General features: G+C 34.8%; 1 protein-coding gene across 2 annotated transcripts; it reads right to left on the bottom strand.

Annotated features, from left to right (window-relative positions):
• Positions 1-6,309: 6,309 nt before the first annotated feature.
• Positions 6,310-11,681, bottom strand: LOC148629359 (uncharacterized). Of its 2 annotated transcripts, XM_088549211.1 has the most exons (4): positions 10,169-11,681; positions 9,066-9,641; positions 7,944-8,117; positions 6,310-6,520 (listed from the first exon to the last, which is right to left on the bottom strand). In XM_088549211.1, the coding sequence occupies exons 1-4, from the start codon at positions 11,637-11,639 to the stop codon at positions 6,417-6,419; spliced, it is 2,325 nt and encodes a 774-aa protein (XP_088405337.1). In that variant the 5' UTR covers positions 11,640-11,681; the 3' UTR covers positions 6,310-6,416. The 2 variants fall into 2 exon arrangements, with proteins under 2 accessions (XP_088405337.1, XP_088405346.1); XM_088549220.1 differs by lacking the exon at positions 6,310-6,520 and having other exon boundaries at positions 7,983-8,117; positions 8,863-9,641; positions 10,169-11,678.
• Positions 11,682-18,083: the final 6,402 nt, after the last annotated feature.

The following is an 18,083-nucleotide window of genomic DNA, read 5'->3' on the forward strand; positions in this document are numbered from 1 at the left end:
ATTATAAGGGTAAATCTTTTAATTTTCTATATTAGTCTTTTAAAGTTTTATACATGATAAAAAGTTCTATTTTTTGTTGTATGCGTTCCCGACTAAGGCTTTCTTTGTTTAGTCTAGAACCAAGGGTTTTTTTCACCTCGTATATCTTAAGATTTTCTTGGTCGTTCCAGGCTCTAGATCCATTCGTTTTATGTTTCTTTTTTTCTGTTTATGTTAAGTATTGTTTACTTTAACAACACAATTTTGGGAGGCATGTATTATGCATTAATTTCAAGCTCTACGCAAAGACACTGTCTGCAGTTTCATACGTCAGACGCGATTTGGAGATCGGTTTTATGTATGCTGTACTACTGTTTCTGATGCCATCAAGTTAAATAATACTGTTGCTGATGCCATCAAGTTAAATTGTGGGTTGAAATTCATTGTAACAAAGTCAGCGTACCATTTTTAAGCGTTGAATTCATATAATTTATCAAAAGAATTTTGAAAAAAAAATCATGGATATGACCTTCGCTTTACGGCTTATTGCAGAGACAGGTACGGGGGGGGGGTATAACCCCATTTATTGTAAACGTTTTATTGATTTTACAAAATTAAGGCAAAATTAACGAATGATATATCCTGGACTCCCTTTATAAATTTCTGATTTCGCCCATTGAGTGGCCGTAGGGGAAATTACTGTTATGCCATAGATTTAGGTTGCAATTTACGTGTTACTTTATGTCCTTTGTTGTGTATGTCTGTTTTCCATGTCTGGTCTTTGTCCCTGGATTACATTCTTTTGATTACCGCTATAACCTTGGTTCCCTTGATTACTCTTTCTGAACCCTTATCCATACCACCAACATGCCAAGAACTTTCTAAAACAAATATTATGTATATGTATTACATGACTATAACGGTTTTAAGAACATGACTACACTGCGTGTTTCATAGTATACTGAACGCAGATTGACGGGTTTGTTTGGTTTGGAAACTAAAGATTATTCAAAAATTGTGCCGAAACACAAACATTTCGGTGATGTCCAAATTCTAGACTTGCACACTTCATTATCCGTGTACGTTATATATATATATATATATATACGAATCGCGTAATCATTAGTATAGAGCATAGCTGCTTGTCTTTTGTGTGATGTTGTATGGCGTCTTTAATCATCCTGTTTCTACCAGACAGGAACGGTCTGTGAATCATATGGTTACAGTCTTGTCCTTTGATGCTTCCACAAATATAATGCACATTGTTTAAAATAGAAATGTTCGAAATTAAATTGGGGCTTACCAAAGCATTACAAGCATTCTCTTTTTTAATTACATGTATGTAAATTCTAAATCCATTTTACTCAACGAAGCTAATCATAAATCGCAATAAAAATTATATTGCAGCGACTGTCCACTCGATGGTCGATGACCGTAGCGTCCACGGAAGTAAGTGAGGCAAATGCATCCCTTAAAAAAATTACCAAGTATGGTATTGATATTTAAAAAAAAATCATTCATATATAATGAGCGATGACCAATACTGATTTTAAAAGAAGACAGTTACTTAGCATTAAATTAATCGATTCTGAATACCCCGAAAATTCTATTCCAAATGCGGTCTCAATGATAGAAAACAAAAAATCAGGAGAAACTAAAGCCGACGCAGGTGGACATCGGAGACTCCTAGATAATCCATGGTTTATTGTTACTAAGACGATGCAGCTAATACATGAAGGACCTTAAGGCAATTGAGAACAAATGAATAATTCAGAAAAGTATATGATAAAAAAACAGGACATTGCTGACAAGCTGTAGATTTCACTTTGTTCCCAGGCGCAGAAAAGGCAGACTGATTCATAGGGTTAATCCAACTGTTGATTCGTCCGAACAGTTGTGGAGGACAACTATCTTCTTTGCATTCTTAGACCACGTTTGCACCGAGATGCAGAGACATTTTCCGCATGACCAACATCAGATGTTTTTAGGTCAACACTTGATTCCATCAAAATTTGCGAACCTTACTGATATCATACAGGATGAATTGCTTCATTTTCACTTCCCGGACCTACCAGATGTTAACGCGTGATATCAAAATGTGTGGATGTTTAAATTTTCTGACACCTCTCGGTCCGACTTATCAGGTACACTCAATGCTTCGCTGTAGAAGTCGAATCAAGGCTTTTATCCTATTTGTTCTACTAACGACATTGCCAGTCACATGTGTTTGTTATGAAAGGTCCTTTTCAGCACTTTGAAGACTGAAAATGTGGAAAAGATCCACAATGGGTGAGGAACGCCTTTGCTGACTGCATGGCAAAGATCCACGCTCACATGGACAAGGGTCTCACGGGATGATATTCTACAAAGGTTTGATAGAACTGGACACAGGAGGAGAAGAAAACTGGCCTTTGACTAGATATAAAAATTTGATGATTGAATTATAAAGATATGTAATGTGTGTAAGACAGCTGATAATCACTTAATTTTGATTTGTCTTTATATTCTGAATCTTTTGCCTTTGATGACAGATTATTTGATTTGCCGTAATCGCCAATATTTAAATATTACATGAAAAATTACTTAAAACCGTGGTAAACAGTATCACATCTATTATCCGATGGTAAAGAGGCCAATTTATATATATCTTCACAAATCCATTTCTTTTTTGCCTACAAAAATGGAAAAAATGTACTTTGCTACTTTTATGGTACACAAAACCCAGATGATCAAAATCACAAATATAGGTCCAGAAAACGTAGATATATAGCAGGACTTTGCACCATTTATCCCAGAGCTTCTGGGGACCTTGAGCGGCCCCACATCCCTTGTCTATTAGGTTTTGCCTCACTAAATATTTTACCCTAGATACGGCCATGCACCCAACTTACTTCCTTTATTCAAAACAAAATGGTATCACCAGTCGCGGATCCTAATGGGAGAAGGGGTGGGTACCCCCTTTATTGGATAATTTGTCATTTGGCAAAAATGAAAAATAATGTGCTAGCACCCCCCCCCTTTTCTGAGGAACCCCGGCTGGCACTCCTCCTTTTCAAAGTGTTTGGATCCGCCCCTGGTATCACTGATTAATTTCTGCATTCAGATCTGTATCTTTTAGAAAATAATACATTAATCTCTCACTATAATCAACAAATTCAAACCAAATCAAGAACGACAACTCTTCCACAGTGCCAATTTCATGTACAATCTACATATTATTTTTCACAAAAAGCGCAAAAAAATTGTAAAACTAAGACTGATTACGCGTGATCAGTAACTGTTTCTGAACCAGAAATAAAAGTGAGTTCGGTAGATTTTTTAAATGCATGAATCGCTCCCGGTCTGATTTATATAGGGAGAGTAATCAAGGGAACCAAGGTTATAGCGGTATAAGCAAAAGAATGTAATCCAGGGACAAAGACCAGACATGGAAAACCGACATACACAACAACCGAACATAAAGTAAATAAAATCATACATACAAAGTAACAAAAGCAAATGAGCAACTCAGACTCCACTAAAAACTTGGAGCATGGACCAGGTGCACCGATAGGGTAAGCGTCCCCTGCTTTTCTAGAAACACCCGCCGAGTTGCTCATAAAAAGTCAATAGAATAGAATAGACGTATAAATACCCTTTTAGATCTGGAAAAATGGGAAAATCAAATGTTAAGATGGAAAATATATTTTGAAGGAGAAAAAGAGATTCATCTTTATAATGCATCCGAATTTACACAATTTTTTTTTAATTTAATCATTAGTATAGTTCATTCATTCCTTCATTCATATCTTTATTTCCTCTCAACAGGAAGCATAGATCTTTTTGCGCAGGTAAGAACACTTGAGCGCAGAATTTTCATTAGATAACATATTTCTCCTCTCAATTCCGGTCTAAAAATGAAATTTTCAAGGGACATTCAATTTACATTTTTAAGATTGAAAACAGGTAACTACAAATATTTTGGATTTTAGTTCGAACAAAAGAGGAAACCAGGAACCAAGTGAATGTGTGGTTGAGAAAAAAAGTTAATTATTACATTAAATCAAAATAATGGAATCTGAAAAGCAAAGTGAACAAGATAAGAACAAATTCCTCGATATTTAAAAACACAAAACCCAAATTTTTACATGAATGTATAGAGAATAACAAAAAAAAAGGTAATTGGTTAGTCTCAATGATATCCCATCGGCTGTAAATGGCGTGAGCGTACAGAAGACCAACATTTCGCATGTTCACAATTCCTTAAAAAGTTCAATTCAAGAAACCCAAAGATTTACATCATTTGAATGGACTAAATTTTTGGCAAAGTGACAGTCCTGAAGAAATATAATTTAAGAGGGGGTTCATTGAAAACTCAGGCAGTGGGTGGTACATGCAAGATGTTAAAGATATCCTAAACTCGTGTTTTTCAGGAAATGAATGTTGATTTGTGATTTACCCACCTGGTCCATGCTCCCAGTTTTAGTGGAGTCCGAGTTGCTCATTTACTTTTGTTACTTTGTATGTTTTATTTTAGTTACTTTATGTTCTTTGTTGTGTGTGTTTGTTTTCCATGTGTGGTCATTGTCCCTGAATTACATTCTTTTGATTACCTTTATAACCTTGGTTCCCTTGATTACTCTTACAAATGGTAAATTTACAAATTGTTATAATGAAAAAAATACATAGAAAGCACTAGCAACTTCTAAATAAAAGGAACGAAATCTTTTATCTGTTCATAATTTAGTTGAATTGTTAGGAAACTTTTATTGAACATATATTCTGAATCAGTCAATTTTGATACAGAAAATCCCTATCCTTCCAGTCACCATTATAGCTTTAACATTACGTTGGAACACAAAACAAAATAATTGTGGGATAAGTTTACCCCGTGCCTTCCATATCATCGGATACACTTGGTTTCTACATGGTCAGTTTTGACGAACACTGCAAATAATAGGACAGTATGTCAAACTGACCCAACAACAGGACTATCATATCCCTGAGGTTTCTTTGTGTTCAGAATTAAAGTTCTTAAATTAAAATTAGTGTAAGCAAATATTTCTTTCTAGCCATTACCAGTATTTATATGTTCAATGATGAACCTACAAATTTCTTATAACGTGACCACCATATTCAAATATCAACTGACAGTACTTCCATAGTAAGGAAGCAAATGCACGTTCGTAATAGGAAATGCCGAAGGAAAAAAATGATAGGTGTCGTAAACTACTCCTACTTGGATGTACAGTGTTTTTATATAGATAATAAGTTCACAACAAAAACATCTGTGAAATCCCATTTACACAGTACCACTGAACAGACTATTTACTTTTTTTACCGACGGTAACCAATCGTACATAAAATCCTACTTAACTACACGTGAAGATAAGAGAAAGACTTGGGGAAGGTATCTTCCCCCAATATTACACATTTAAACAATTAAGGACTTACCGGAGAGTAACTTTCTATAGGAATATTCATATCCGAAGGTTTTAGAAACCCAGAGTGGGTTTCACGAATGCACATCATGACCTAGTTAACCCCCTGTGGTATACATGTTTCGCCAGACACTAACAGATTACTACTAATGAGAAAGAGGTTATGCCCTATGTTTTATTTGATCTTCTGATGCTGCAGTTGATCAATTTATAGCTTGCATATTCTATGATAAATCTTTGTTGATCCATAACGTAATTTTGTCAATTACTGATCTAATGCAAAACCGCTCGTTTGGAACGATATTGTCCTGTAGACGAATTTGTATTTAATAGATATTTTCTTCTACAAAATTTGGGAATGTTTAGATTTAATTATAGAAACATAAAGGGCCGCACGATTGATCAGTGAATGATACCCGTCCCTGTAAGCTCGTGTTATGGTCGACTGCGGTGTTTAAGAGCACTGCTCTATTAGACATGCCTCACAATATGCAGAAACCGCCTTGTGACATCGGAAGGCCGGAGACGACAAATGGAAACAAAACTTTGCTTATAGACGATGGCATACCAATGGAATTTTGATGAATATTGTTAGTCTGTGGTTTGGTGATATTGCTTTTCGTAATAATCATTCTATTCCACTATTTGGCCATGTGTTATAAAGTTATAGTGTTGTAGGTGCCTAAGGGCCTTAAAAGTGCATGGCTAGTGTTTCCTGCACCAGATATAAGTGTTGAAATGTTCTAAGACATTGGCGTTTACGTTAATGTAGATGTCTAGGCGATAACTTGTAGGACTTGAGCTATATAGATTATCAACTGAGAAATGTAGCTAGTTAAAAGGGACATGCATCTAAGGACATTATTTATTTCAATGATTGTGACTTAAGTTTGAATGATTTGACAAACAGTTTCGACCTGAAGATCTTTATATTGAATTTCGACTTTAAAATACAGAAAATGGGAAAGGTAAACTAGTAGTTTGTAGTTCAATTGACAGTATATTGGAGAGATGTGTTCATTCATCAGGTGTTCCATGTAAACCAACATCGAGCCTGAATAGTACGCAAACTGGCACAGTGTTACGATGCATCACGAATTTTGTTGTGTTAATTACATGTCCTTCGTGTATCAGAATGGTGAATTAAAAAAAACAAATCAAAGAGTTCAATATTAATCATTTACAACAATAAACTTGTGATTAGATATGTTTCAATTCGATCCGTGTTCTTTTCTGTTATCTCATATTTTTGCTATTTAACATTATTTGAGGCATAAAAAATCAAAAGATCTATATGAATTGATTCAGTTGACGAGTACTTTGATTTCAAATAAAATTAGAAACAATGTCCGTTTGTTGAATTGTGATCGCATATCTAAATGTACATACGCAAAATGTAATTAAAGTGTTATAAATTATAAATCGTTTGCCGTGCCATAATGGAAAAACATTTAATTTGTAATAGTACACCTAGATACAAATATATAGTTCTTGGTAGAGATGCCTCATACTTTGTAAGAGATAATTCCAAATCATCTTTCACCTTCAGTCTCAGTTTCCGCTATATAGATGACATATTATCTTTAAACAATCCTAATTTCGGGGATTTGATACATCGCATCTACCCAAAAGAACTCGAGATGAAGGATACTACAGACACTGTGAAGTCAGCCTCATATCTTGACCTACACTTAGAAATCGATGGTAAAGGAAAACTATTGACCAAACTTTACGACAAACGTGATGACTTTTCATTCAGAATTGTTAACTTTCCTTTCATCTGTGGCAACATCCCTTCGGCTCCTGCTTATGGAGTGTTCATATCACAACTCATACGTTATGCCAGAGCTTGCCGAAACTACGACGACTTTTTGTATCGCGCTAGAACTCTAACAAATAGGCTTCTGGAACAGGGTTATGTTGCTACAAGATTGAAGTCATCACTACAGAAGTTTTATGGTCGTCATCATGAACTCGTGGATCGTTATGGTGTATCCATCAGCACCATGAAAACTGATGTATTCAACGGGTCAGTTTTCCTTTCCTCGTTTGTCTACCCCGGACTTGACTTTTTATGAGCAACTCGGCAGGTGTTTCTAGAGAAGCAGAGGACGCTTACCCTACCGGTGCACCTGGTCCATGCTCCCAGTTTTTAGTGGAGTCCGAGTTGCTCATTTACTTTTGTTACTTTGTATGTATGATTTTAGTTACTTTATGTTCTTTGTTGTGAATGTCTGTTTTCCATGTCTGGTCTTTATCCCTGGATTACATTCTTTTGATTACCGCTATAACCTTGGTTCCCTTGATTACCCTAATACTTATTATTAAAGTTGAAAATGAATTACAAAATATTTCGAAGTCGCGATAATTTTAGAATCTGTCTAATAGTGAAGTTTGGTTTAAAAAAAAAGAAAGGAGTTGAATTTCAGTTACCACGAAGAAAATTATTTCACACATTTTTTTTTACAATGGTTCGAAAGTAGCGTACTTCTTTTATGATTAATTACGACAGTCGTGCAACTTTGACATAAACATTGCATGTACCTATGTGTAGTGTAGTGTTTTGGGGCCAGCTGCAGCCTGCCCTGTGGTGTGAGGGTTTCCTTGTCGTCCACTGAAGACCAATGGGTGGTCTTGGGCCGACATTTTCAACCTGGTGGGGTTGTAATCTCTTTGACATATTCACCATACCAATTGTCCATATAAGTTTTAGTGTTTCTGAAAAAAAAAAGAATCTATTCTAACTCTGTTTTAGGCTTGTCTATTTAGTAGATAAGATAAATTTGTTGTCCTTGCGTTTGTATTTACTATTCATATTTTTTGTTCTGTCACATTAGTTCCAAAAATTGCTTCCGGGTCGCACACATTTGAAATGTATTAGTTTCATAGATACGGTAATCTTTCGTGGATTTATGGTGTTGGCATGCAACTTCTAAAGAGATCTTGAAATATTTTCGTATGCGACACAATATCGCCATTATCCAATCAGAAATAAACTCACACACAATATCACGGGTAAAATGTCGTTCGATCGAACTAAATATTCATGTGAATCGCAAATGATTCTGAAATATGAAAGAAAAATAAGACGCTACGGTAATAAATTTAGATGTATTAAACTTACAACCACAGGACACGCTCTTCTTACTTCGCGCATGAAACACGGAGAAGTTGGTCAGATATAGGACATTTTAACAACGTTTGAGTTTAAAGGAATACATGTAAGCTAATTGAATATACTACATACTAATAACAAATAATTTTACAAATAAGAATATTTAGTCATATTTTGTATAAAAATGTTTTTTTCTATATATATAGGTGAAAAAATGATAACACCTTTCAAATGCATGAACAGAAGAAAACTTCAAGAGTAACAGAGCAAGGAAACTACTAATAACATTTATAAGTATAATTAACAGCAATATATTTTCTTTCAACTATAATATTTATATTGCCATACAAGTCTTCAAGACCGAAAAAGGTCGAAAACGTTTACATCCGCCCCTGATGTGATAATTATCTTTGGCTGAGGTGTTCCGATAAAATTGATCTCTCTAGGTGCGTTGATGACTACATCAAGTGATAAAGATGCAACAAACCGTCGTTGATCAATAGATACTACATGAACTGCATTTGTGGCACTATCTGCAACTAAGACATTACCAATGTCATCTAGTGCCGTGCCAACTGGTCGAACCAATGGGTTTGTAGGTTGGCCATCATAAATGCCCAAAATTAATCCATCTCTCCTCAAGAAGACAAGACGACGTTTTTGCCAATCACAGACAATAATTTGTCCATCTTCTGTGACATCAATAGATCCTGGGTATTCAAATAACAAAATACCAAAGGAATCGAGAACGAACTCTCTCCTCACTATACCGTTCACGTCAATGATGTGTACAGCAGGTGGATGATATTCAGTTAGGCTACAACCGCAAACTAGTGAATGCCCATTTCTGTCGTGGGCTATGGAAGAGTAACCACAACGGGTATTTATTTCTTTGAAGATTTCAATCTTTCCGGAGACACGGACGAATAAGATTTTCATCTTTTGTGGAACTGTCACTGCACAAACTAATTGTTGAGAATTCTGGTTTCTGATATACGCAATATCACAAGGCTCTCCACCCGGCACAGCTCTAGCACTCACAAGGACGCCATTAGGTGTAACAATTTTCAACTTGTTGTTCCATCGATCAACCATTAAAATTCGACTGTTGTCTATCCACGTAAGACCTTAAAAATCAAGACATTAAGAAATTTATTTTTGCCGTCTAATGGCACAAGTTTTATGAACAAAGAAAGAGAACTGGGGTGAATTACGGTACATGTAAAAATGATACATATGAGTACTAATGATAGAACACTGCATATGCTACCAAATAATTACTTAAATCCCATAAATTGCAAGCGGTTGAGAAGTTTTTATTAGTGTGCTTATAGATAAGTAATATGTATTGTGTTAAGATGTTTGACAAATTATTTAAAATTAGGGCATCGAATCCCTTCATTCAACTATATAGTACACGTTTAATGGTTCACTTGAGATTATGGCTAACGATTTTTCGACTGGTTTTCTATGTATTTGGTAAATAAACATGCAACATGTCCGAGTTTCAAATTTAGGAGTTTTTAGCATCACCACCCATGAAATCAGGGACTATTTTATGTTTCATTTACAGTTCTTTATTTCGTTTGCATACTGTTTTTTTTACTGTTTGACTAAGATTTTTATCTAGATGAACAATTATAGGTTGACTTACCGATCCACGAGCCAGTTTGGGATTCGTTGCAGTACTGGTTCTTGAATCGGCTAGATCGAATCCCATGCTTATAAAACTGGTGTGTGAAATCTTGGGCTAGTGTAGAATCTGCTATATTGTATGCCAACGATGTTGACTCTGGTTCACATGGGAAACCTCTACTAGTACTTTCATGCTGGGTTGTTGGTCCTCCCCTGATGGTACTAGCCAAAATTTCGGAATTTGTGTTTAAACTCGGCTGAATTTGAATATTCGGTCTTGGTTGTGTTGGCGTAGATGGAAGTTGTATTGACTGAGAGTCATTTGTTCCAGAATCTCCCAATGCAAAACCTTCATTAAGATTGTAGAGGCTATTTCTGTTCCGACTCTGGAGATTTTCTCGACTTCCATTTCTAACATTCAATCTACCGTCTGAGTTACCACGGCTCAAAGACCCAAATCTCTCGCCTAATGGTGATGTAGTCGTGTTTTTATATGTAAGCAACTCCTCCAAGGTTACACGAGGAACATCACTGACATGATCATCCGATAAGTCCTGAAGTCCAAATGTATTCAGGTCTGCTGGTTTAAGTTCAAACACTTTATTTATTTCCCCAAGGCGAAGTAACAATTCAGCTGATTTTACATCAGCTGCACTCTCTACTTTGGACTGATAAATTGAGATGTCGCGTTTTACAGAATCTAAAATACAAAGGGTGGATAAACTTGCCTGGGCTGATTGAAGTGACTGAATAACATCTTGTTCATTTTCAATTCTTTCTTTAGCCGACTTCGCGATTTTCATTTCCTTTAAAATATTCTGTTCTTCGGCTACATAATGTTGATTCAACTTATGTAGCATCACCCTTTCCTTTTCTCTTAGATGTTCTAAAAGTTTATTTTTGATGTTGTGAAACAATGTAGAAATGTCAGTAGAAATCCGACATTTTTCTTTTTGCTGCCTCAGGTGTTTTTCTCGGTTGTTTTCATAAACATTGTTGACATGTCTATGAACTGTCGTCATTTCATCGTCGAGCGTTTTCATTAGTTCTCTATGGAAGTTATTTATAACTGAGTCACAAGAGGCTAACTCATCAACCTCACAATTCTGATGATAATCATCTCGACACTTGTGACAAATAACAACCTTGCATGTTCGACAAAATAAATCTCGATCAACGCCATTGTGCTCTCTACAAACGGGAAACGAGCATCCATCTTCAGTAGATTCCAGTATTGATGTGATTAGTTGATCGCTTTGAGATGGTCCCTCAAGTGTACACATTGGACAGGTATATGTTCCATTTTCATTCTGTGTAATGCACTGTCCACAATACGAATGGAAACAAGGCAGTTGTACAGGATCATTGTACTTATTGTTACAAATACCACAGTTAAGAAATTCTCGAGGATAGTGCACTTCTGGGTAATACATAGTCGATCCACCGATAATACTTTCACCAGCCTCACCTGAGATCCACCGAGTGGACATTCTAAAATTATGATCAATTCCGGACCTCTTCCGGACAGTGTCGCATTCCATTGATCAATCGCCTAACTTCTGTCCATTGATATGTAATATTCTTAGGTAACCGCTGGTCACTAGAAGGACATGGTAAAAGTTCATCAGTCAGGTATCCCGAAACCATGCAACAACAGTTGTTTTTTTACAAAATCATATTGGGAACTCATCAATGATGTGAAGAATAAAGATAATGAAGATGTGCAAAATGATATCTCTTCCACAGATTGGCTTAACCATTTCAAAACTCTTACCTCGGTTAATTCTGTGTTCAGCGATAGATTAAAAACTTATAAAGAAGCTGAAAAAAATGCACTGCTTCAATGATGTACACTATCATGTATTACATGCAGAAATATCTTCAGCAATCAATAAATTGAAATATAACAAGACAAAATTACCAATATAATATGTTGAAATGTAGTCAATTTTATATTTTATTAACCAACAACCCAAAATACATTAAAATATGTCAAAAACTGACCAGTTGATATGAATTCAAACCAGGCATCTATACGGGGCCAATATGGATCAAACCAGGGCCAATAAGGCATCATAACTTCCGGTCTTTTGACACCGCCATTTTGAGTTAGAATTGGATTTAATGAACTTTGATCACCAGGACTAAAAGCTGCAGAAACACAAAGAAATCTTCCATTTTATACAAAGAAGATATTTAAGACTGAATAATGTAAATAAATCTACGTGTTCTTTATAAAACACCAGAACAACTGTTCTACAAGTCATCTAGTTGGGTGTGAATACTGTAATTCATACTGGTTTAAAACTAGAAGTTTTGAAAATGAATGTTGGTACTAAATTTTACAATATAATAAAAACATGTGTGGCCAACACACCATATTTAACTCTTCAACGACTGAAGTAACTCTAGTGAAAGCGTTTTTAACAATGATTTCAAACTGAGGCGTACTACGAGAGTTACTGCCGGTAGACATTCGAAATAGAAAAGGCTACCATGTACTGTCTAGCGGCCGATGTATTTTGTGTTGCGTAAGCATATTACGCAGTGGCGGATCCCGGGGAGGGATGCAGGGGGTTGGCACCCCCCATTTTTATTGGAAAATTGGTCATTTTCTTTTGCAAAATTGACAAAAATGGTAAATAACGTCTTAGGACCCCCTTTTCTGAGGTAACGTGTCTGAATCCGCCCCTGCCATGTATTGATTTGATTTTTATTTATTGTTAATCAGATTACATATTTTTGTGTGCTAATTACGTGAGTATGTAAACTCTCACAGTCATACGTTCGGATTTTTTTTATCTAGACGGAACATTTCAGCTGGTGTGGACAAGCTGATTTTTTGCCACTATATTTTTTATGATTACATTTCACCCATATTTTTTTCATTTTTGGGAATTCAGATTTGTTTTATTTTGATCTGTGCTCTTCACAAGTCTGAGAAGCTCTGCGCTTCATTGCATTTTCATTTACAATCTATTCACTTTTTACTATTGGTTAAATTATACTCGAGGTTTGATCGTTCTGTATTTTACCCTTCAAATGGTATATAAATACTTTGGATTATAACATAGTATTTCAATATGGAACCAAGAGGCAAGACTTACAGTACAACAGAGTAAAGAGTTGCCAGCAGATAGGATATTTTTCGTATTTGCTGGGTAACTAAAGCTGTTCATTCTTATTTGATTATTTGTGATTTTTACCAAATGTTTTGTTTCATATTTGTAAGATCTTTAAGGTGATTTATCGATTCATGTTGCGTTAACATAATGTGAACTATGGTTAATTGTATATTTTGACACGATATATGTACAAATATAGTTTGCTAGTTATGGATTAGCCATTGATGTGTGATTTCATATTTCGTAGATCTGTCTGTCTCTTAATTGTACTGTAAAAAATAAACACGTTCCACATTAACTGCCATCTTACTCAAGCCTAGGAACATCCCTACCCACTTGGCCACACATATATACTATTAGTAAATCTTGTGTAAGGATTACACAAAACGCATGTAATTTTACTATATTATCGTCCTATAAATTGTCTCATGTATGCAGATGATGTAGTTTTATTATCCTCATCAGCACCTGGACTCCAAAATAAACTGAACATGCTGGAAACAAATGGTAAAGATTGGAGTCTGATATTAAATTCAAATAAATCCAAAATACTGATCTGTAACAGGTAGGTAGACATATTAAAGAATTAAACATGAGTTTACATATAATGATAATTTTATTGAATGTGTACCTAGATTTAAGTATTTAGGTATGACCTTTCACTCATTCAGTTCTTTTTCCTATGCTCAGAATGATTTATATCAGAAGGGACTAAAGGCTTATTTTAAACTTTGTAAAGATTTTATTTCTGTGAATCCTGATCCCAGACTTTCCCTACATGTATTTGACCACACGGTGAAACTAATTCTACTTTATGGAAGTGAAATTTGGGGCACTTTAAATTTTTTTACAAACAGACTTTAAAAGACTAACTTAATAATCCGCTGGTATATACAAGAGAATTTCTAGTGTAAAGTTACATACATGTATTAAACTTTGTAAATTTTATTTGAACAGGTCAAAGAAGTACAAATTTTGCTGTCATATCAGAGCTAGGCAGATTTCCTAAGCATTTTGATATTATAAATCTATGTAAGAAGTTAAAATACTGGCATTGATGGGAAGATCTTGACAGCAATTTTTCACAATACTAATAGATGCTTACACTGAATCCATAAGACTTTGAGAGAAATTACGGTCTTGGTATACGGCATTAAATACACTGAAAAAGAAAACATTAATTTTAATGACAATGTTATCACCAAATCAGAAAACTGTTTTGAAAAAAAATATGTAACAAAATCACTAGAACATACTACATTAACCATTGGTATAAACTAAAGTCTGAACAGTTAGATAGGAAACTTTGTACATATTTTATTAAATTGAAAAACTACTTTCAGATGGATAATAACTTTCTCTAATAAAGTATTTTGAGCGTAAGAATAACCTAACCAAACTAAGAATATCTGCCTATTAACTTATAGTGGAAACTGGAAGATATCAGGGCACTCAACGGCAAGATAGGTTATGCTTGAGATGTGCCTCTAGTAGCGAAATAGAGGACGAAACTCATTTTTAAGTCGGTAATATCGTTAGCGGCTTCTTATACACGTAATTACAGCACTTTATATTTACATATGATTTGCATAATTATATATTTATTCTCCACGTAATGTTGCAGATCTGTACAGTGTTTACCGCCATAGCGTCATAGTTCTAGCTTCATACGAGATAAAAATATACTTCTTAAATATCATACACGTGGGTTCTTCGTGTGTTTTTTGCTTGTATGAGAATGGGAAGTTTACATGAAATGATCGATTAGCATTGAACATTACACAGTTTCCGATTCAGGCACAGGGGCTCGTTATATAACTACATAGGTCATATACATTAGCAGGGCCTAATATCATAAGCGACCCTAAGATCGCTCAAATGTACCTCTTTAAAAAAATATCATACACATGTCTATATATATGTGTGTGTGTGTGTGTGTGTGTGTGTGTGTGTGTGTGTGTGTGTGTGTGTGTGTTTGCTTGTATGAGAACGTTTACATTAAAAGATGAAATGACCGGTGAATTTATGTACTATTACTCAGTTTCCGATTCAAACACGGGCTCGTTACATTTGACTATATAGGACTGTATAGGTTATATACATTATCAGGGTCCCGATATCTATATTTATACTTGTAGAAAATAAATATCATTTCTTACTGTATAATAAAGCAAGTTTTAGGGACAAAAATTTGATATTTTTCAAGATTGTCTAAGTGGGCTGATATCAAAATGTTATTACATGCTTAGGAATGATATTACATGGCTTTCCGTGATATTACACCCCTTTCCGTAAACGCTCGGCAATTATCGCATTTGTTTACAATATGGCGTCTAGCGACGAAGCAGGTACCAGTATCGTATTGCATATCCCTGAGCAGGTGTACGTCAAAACATGGATGCTATAAAAATATAGTGCATTTTCTTTCTGCCTCTCTACAAACTAATATTTTGTCAAAAGATATGAACAATGACTTATAAAATAGAGCAAACATCACACTGTAAGATGAAGAACTTTTTTAAAAGAAAATCTAACATAATATCATAAAAATGTTCCACTGAAAAGGTTGGTTTGGTGAGTGCAAAACGAAAGTGAAAGTAGGGAAAATGGCTATTTATAGTTCGAGACTACTTTTCTGTCCGATCTTCGTGGACTCACCCTATTTTCTTTGCGGGAAATTATTTTTTCACATGTCCTTAGAAATGCTACATAAGTGAAAGTTTTATTGAATCAATTTACATATTTTTTAAAAAATCCTAAAAATATGCACTTCACTATAGAAGTCTATGGGAAAATTAATACGATACTGAGACCAGCAGACGAACAGCTGGGTATGATGGAAATGGAGATTGACGATACCTTGGAATATATACAGTCTGTGATGAAAATAATACAAAACGTAAAACTGTGAGATATGAAAGTGCTATTGCGTTGGTTGGAAGGACATAAAGAAAAATAAATATTATGTTTTTTGTTTTTTTCAAAATGTATGATTTAATGCCTTATTTTGCACTCCTATTGTGAAGCATATGATAAAAAGAACATCACATAACATTTTCTATATCACATGTATTATTAGCCCTTGATTGATATTGGCCTTCGAGCCTGCGGCTCTTGGGTCAATATCAAACCTTGGGCTAATATGAATACATGTGATATCAAAAATGTCATGTGATAATCTGATGATAGCCATTGCCAGTTGTTTAATCTGGTTCCTGGGAACAGTTGTTTTGATTGAAAACATTCGGGTCATCATGGTTACGAATATTGAACAGTAATCATATCAAGGGAATCAAGATTCTAGCGGAAGTCTCCCGCTTTTAGAGCATATCGCATTCTTGCCATTTCGGGTGTTGAAAGTAAGCCAAAATTAGTGGCAGAGAATATTTGTATGACGATCAGCGACTTGTTGACGACTTCAGTCTTTGATTTATTTTATTGTTAAAAATTGAATAACGATAGAATCACTCTTTATGCAACCATAAGTAAAGGAAAATTGTTTCGGGTGACGAACTTGGAAAAAAAGGTGTTCTTACTAGTTTATGTACATTTACAAAGAAGCCATAGAAATTCGCTATAAGACGACATGATGGTTACTTACCTTACTTTTTCACATTATTTGCCTATTTTTGACATTATGTTGATTCTTGATTGAGTATAGCATATTAATATTAGTATATCACTTGTCAATGAATTGCACTCAAATTTGTTGTCTATTTTTTCATTATAATATAACCCTTAAACCTTTTAAGTATCTACCCTTGGTGACTTTTGCAAGAAAATAATTATGGTTATATTACTCCTACAATGTAAGAGGTTGGAATATCATTCCTCCATACCCCAACCTCTTACTTCAGAGGCCATATTGCAAACCGCTCATTCCGACGTTCCTTGAAATCGGCAGAATTATAGTAAAATATCACATGCCTTTGGGACCAGGATTTTTTTCGTCTAGAGAAGGAGGTAGACGAAAAACTGGGCATAGCATAAGCAACATTAAATAGCAAGCGGACATGACTGAGAACACACATAATAACTCAAATATGGAAACAAAATGATTCAATGATATTTTTGTGATAAAAAACAAAATAAATTTTAAAAATCCTGGTCCCAAGGGCCTGTGTAAAATATTTACCATTTAAAACATTTTATACAGTTCCTTTACTCTAACCCGGGAGAAGGTGACTAAACTGAAGAAAAACTGATGAGAAAACCCAGCAATCCTGGAAATCCTTCGTAAAAGCGGTTTAAATGGACTGAACATTTGGTTTTCAGCATTTTGAATGGGGGTAATTCCGGTTAATAAATTTGCGGATTTTGATTTGCGGAACGAAACTATTAAATTAACAAATGAATTGCCATTACCAAATTTAAGTTCGTTTTGTCCAAAAATATATTATATTCCGAAACATAAGTGACCCAGTCTAAACTTTTTAAAACACATGTTAAGCTTATTCACATTGCGGTTGCTTTCAACATGTCAGATGCTAGAGGTTATGGATGGCACCAAGTCAGAAATTTGCTTGCCAGCTAACCTCTAGCATTGCTGAAGTATAGTTATTTATACCAGTACTTGTTAACTTACTCTGAAAAAAACCCATGTATCCCATAGGTATACAGAAAAACATACATCGCATTTTTAAAACTTATAAACGATACATTGGTAAGGTTGTCGAGGAACGAATATCTCTTATTAAACAAAGAAATTAATAGGAAATTTGTAATTATTAGAGAGTCTTCGAAGTTTTTAGTGTTTTGTTTGGTTCATTATCGCACTAAACTTTATAGAATTATGATTTTCATAAGACA

This window comes from Perna viridis, chromosome 1, assembly GCF_037379345.1.
Source record: "Perna viridis isolate PV_CMFRI_1.1 ecotype Kerala chromosome 1, ASM3737934v1, whole genome shotgun sequence".
NCBI lineage: Eukaryota > Metazoa > Mollusca > Bivalvia > Mytilida > Mytilidae > Perna > Perna viridis.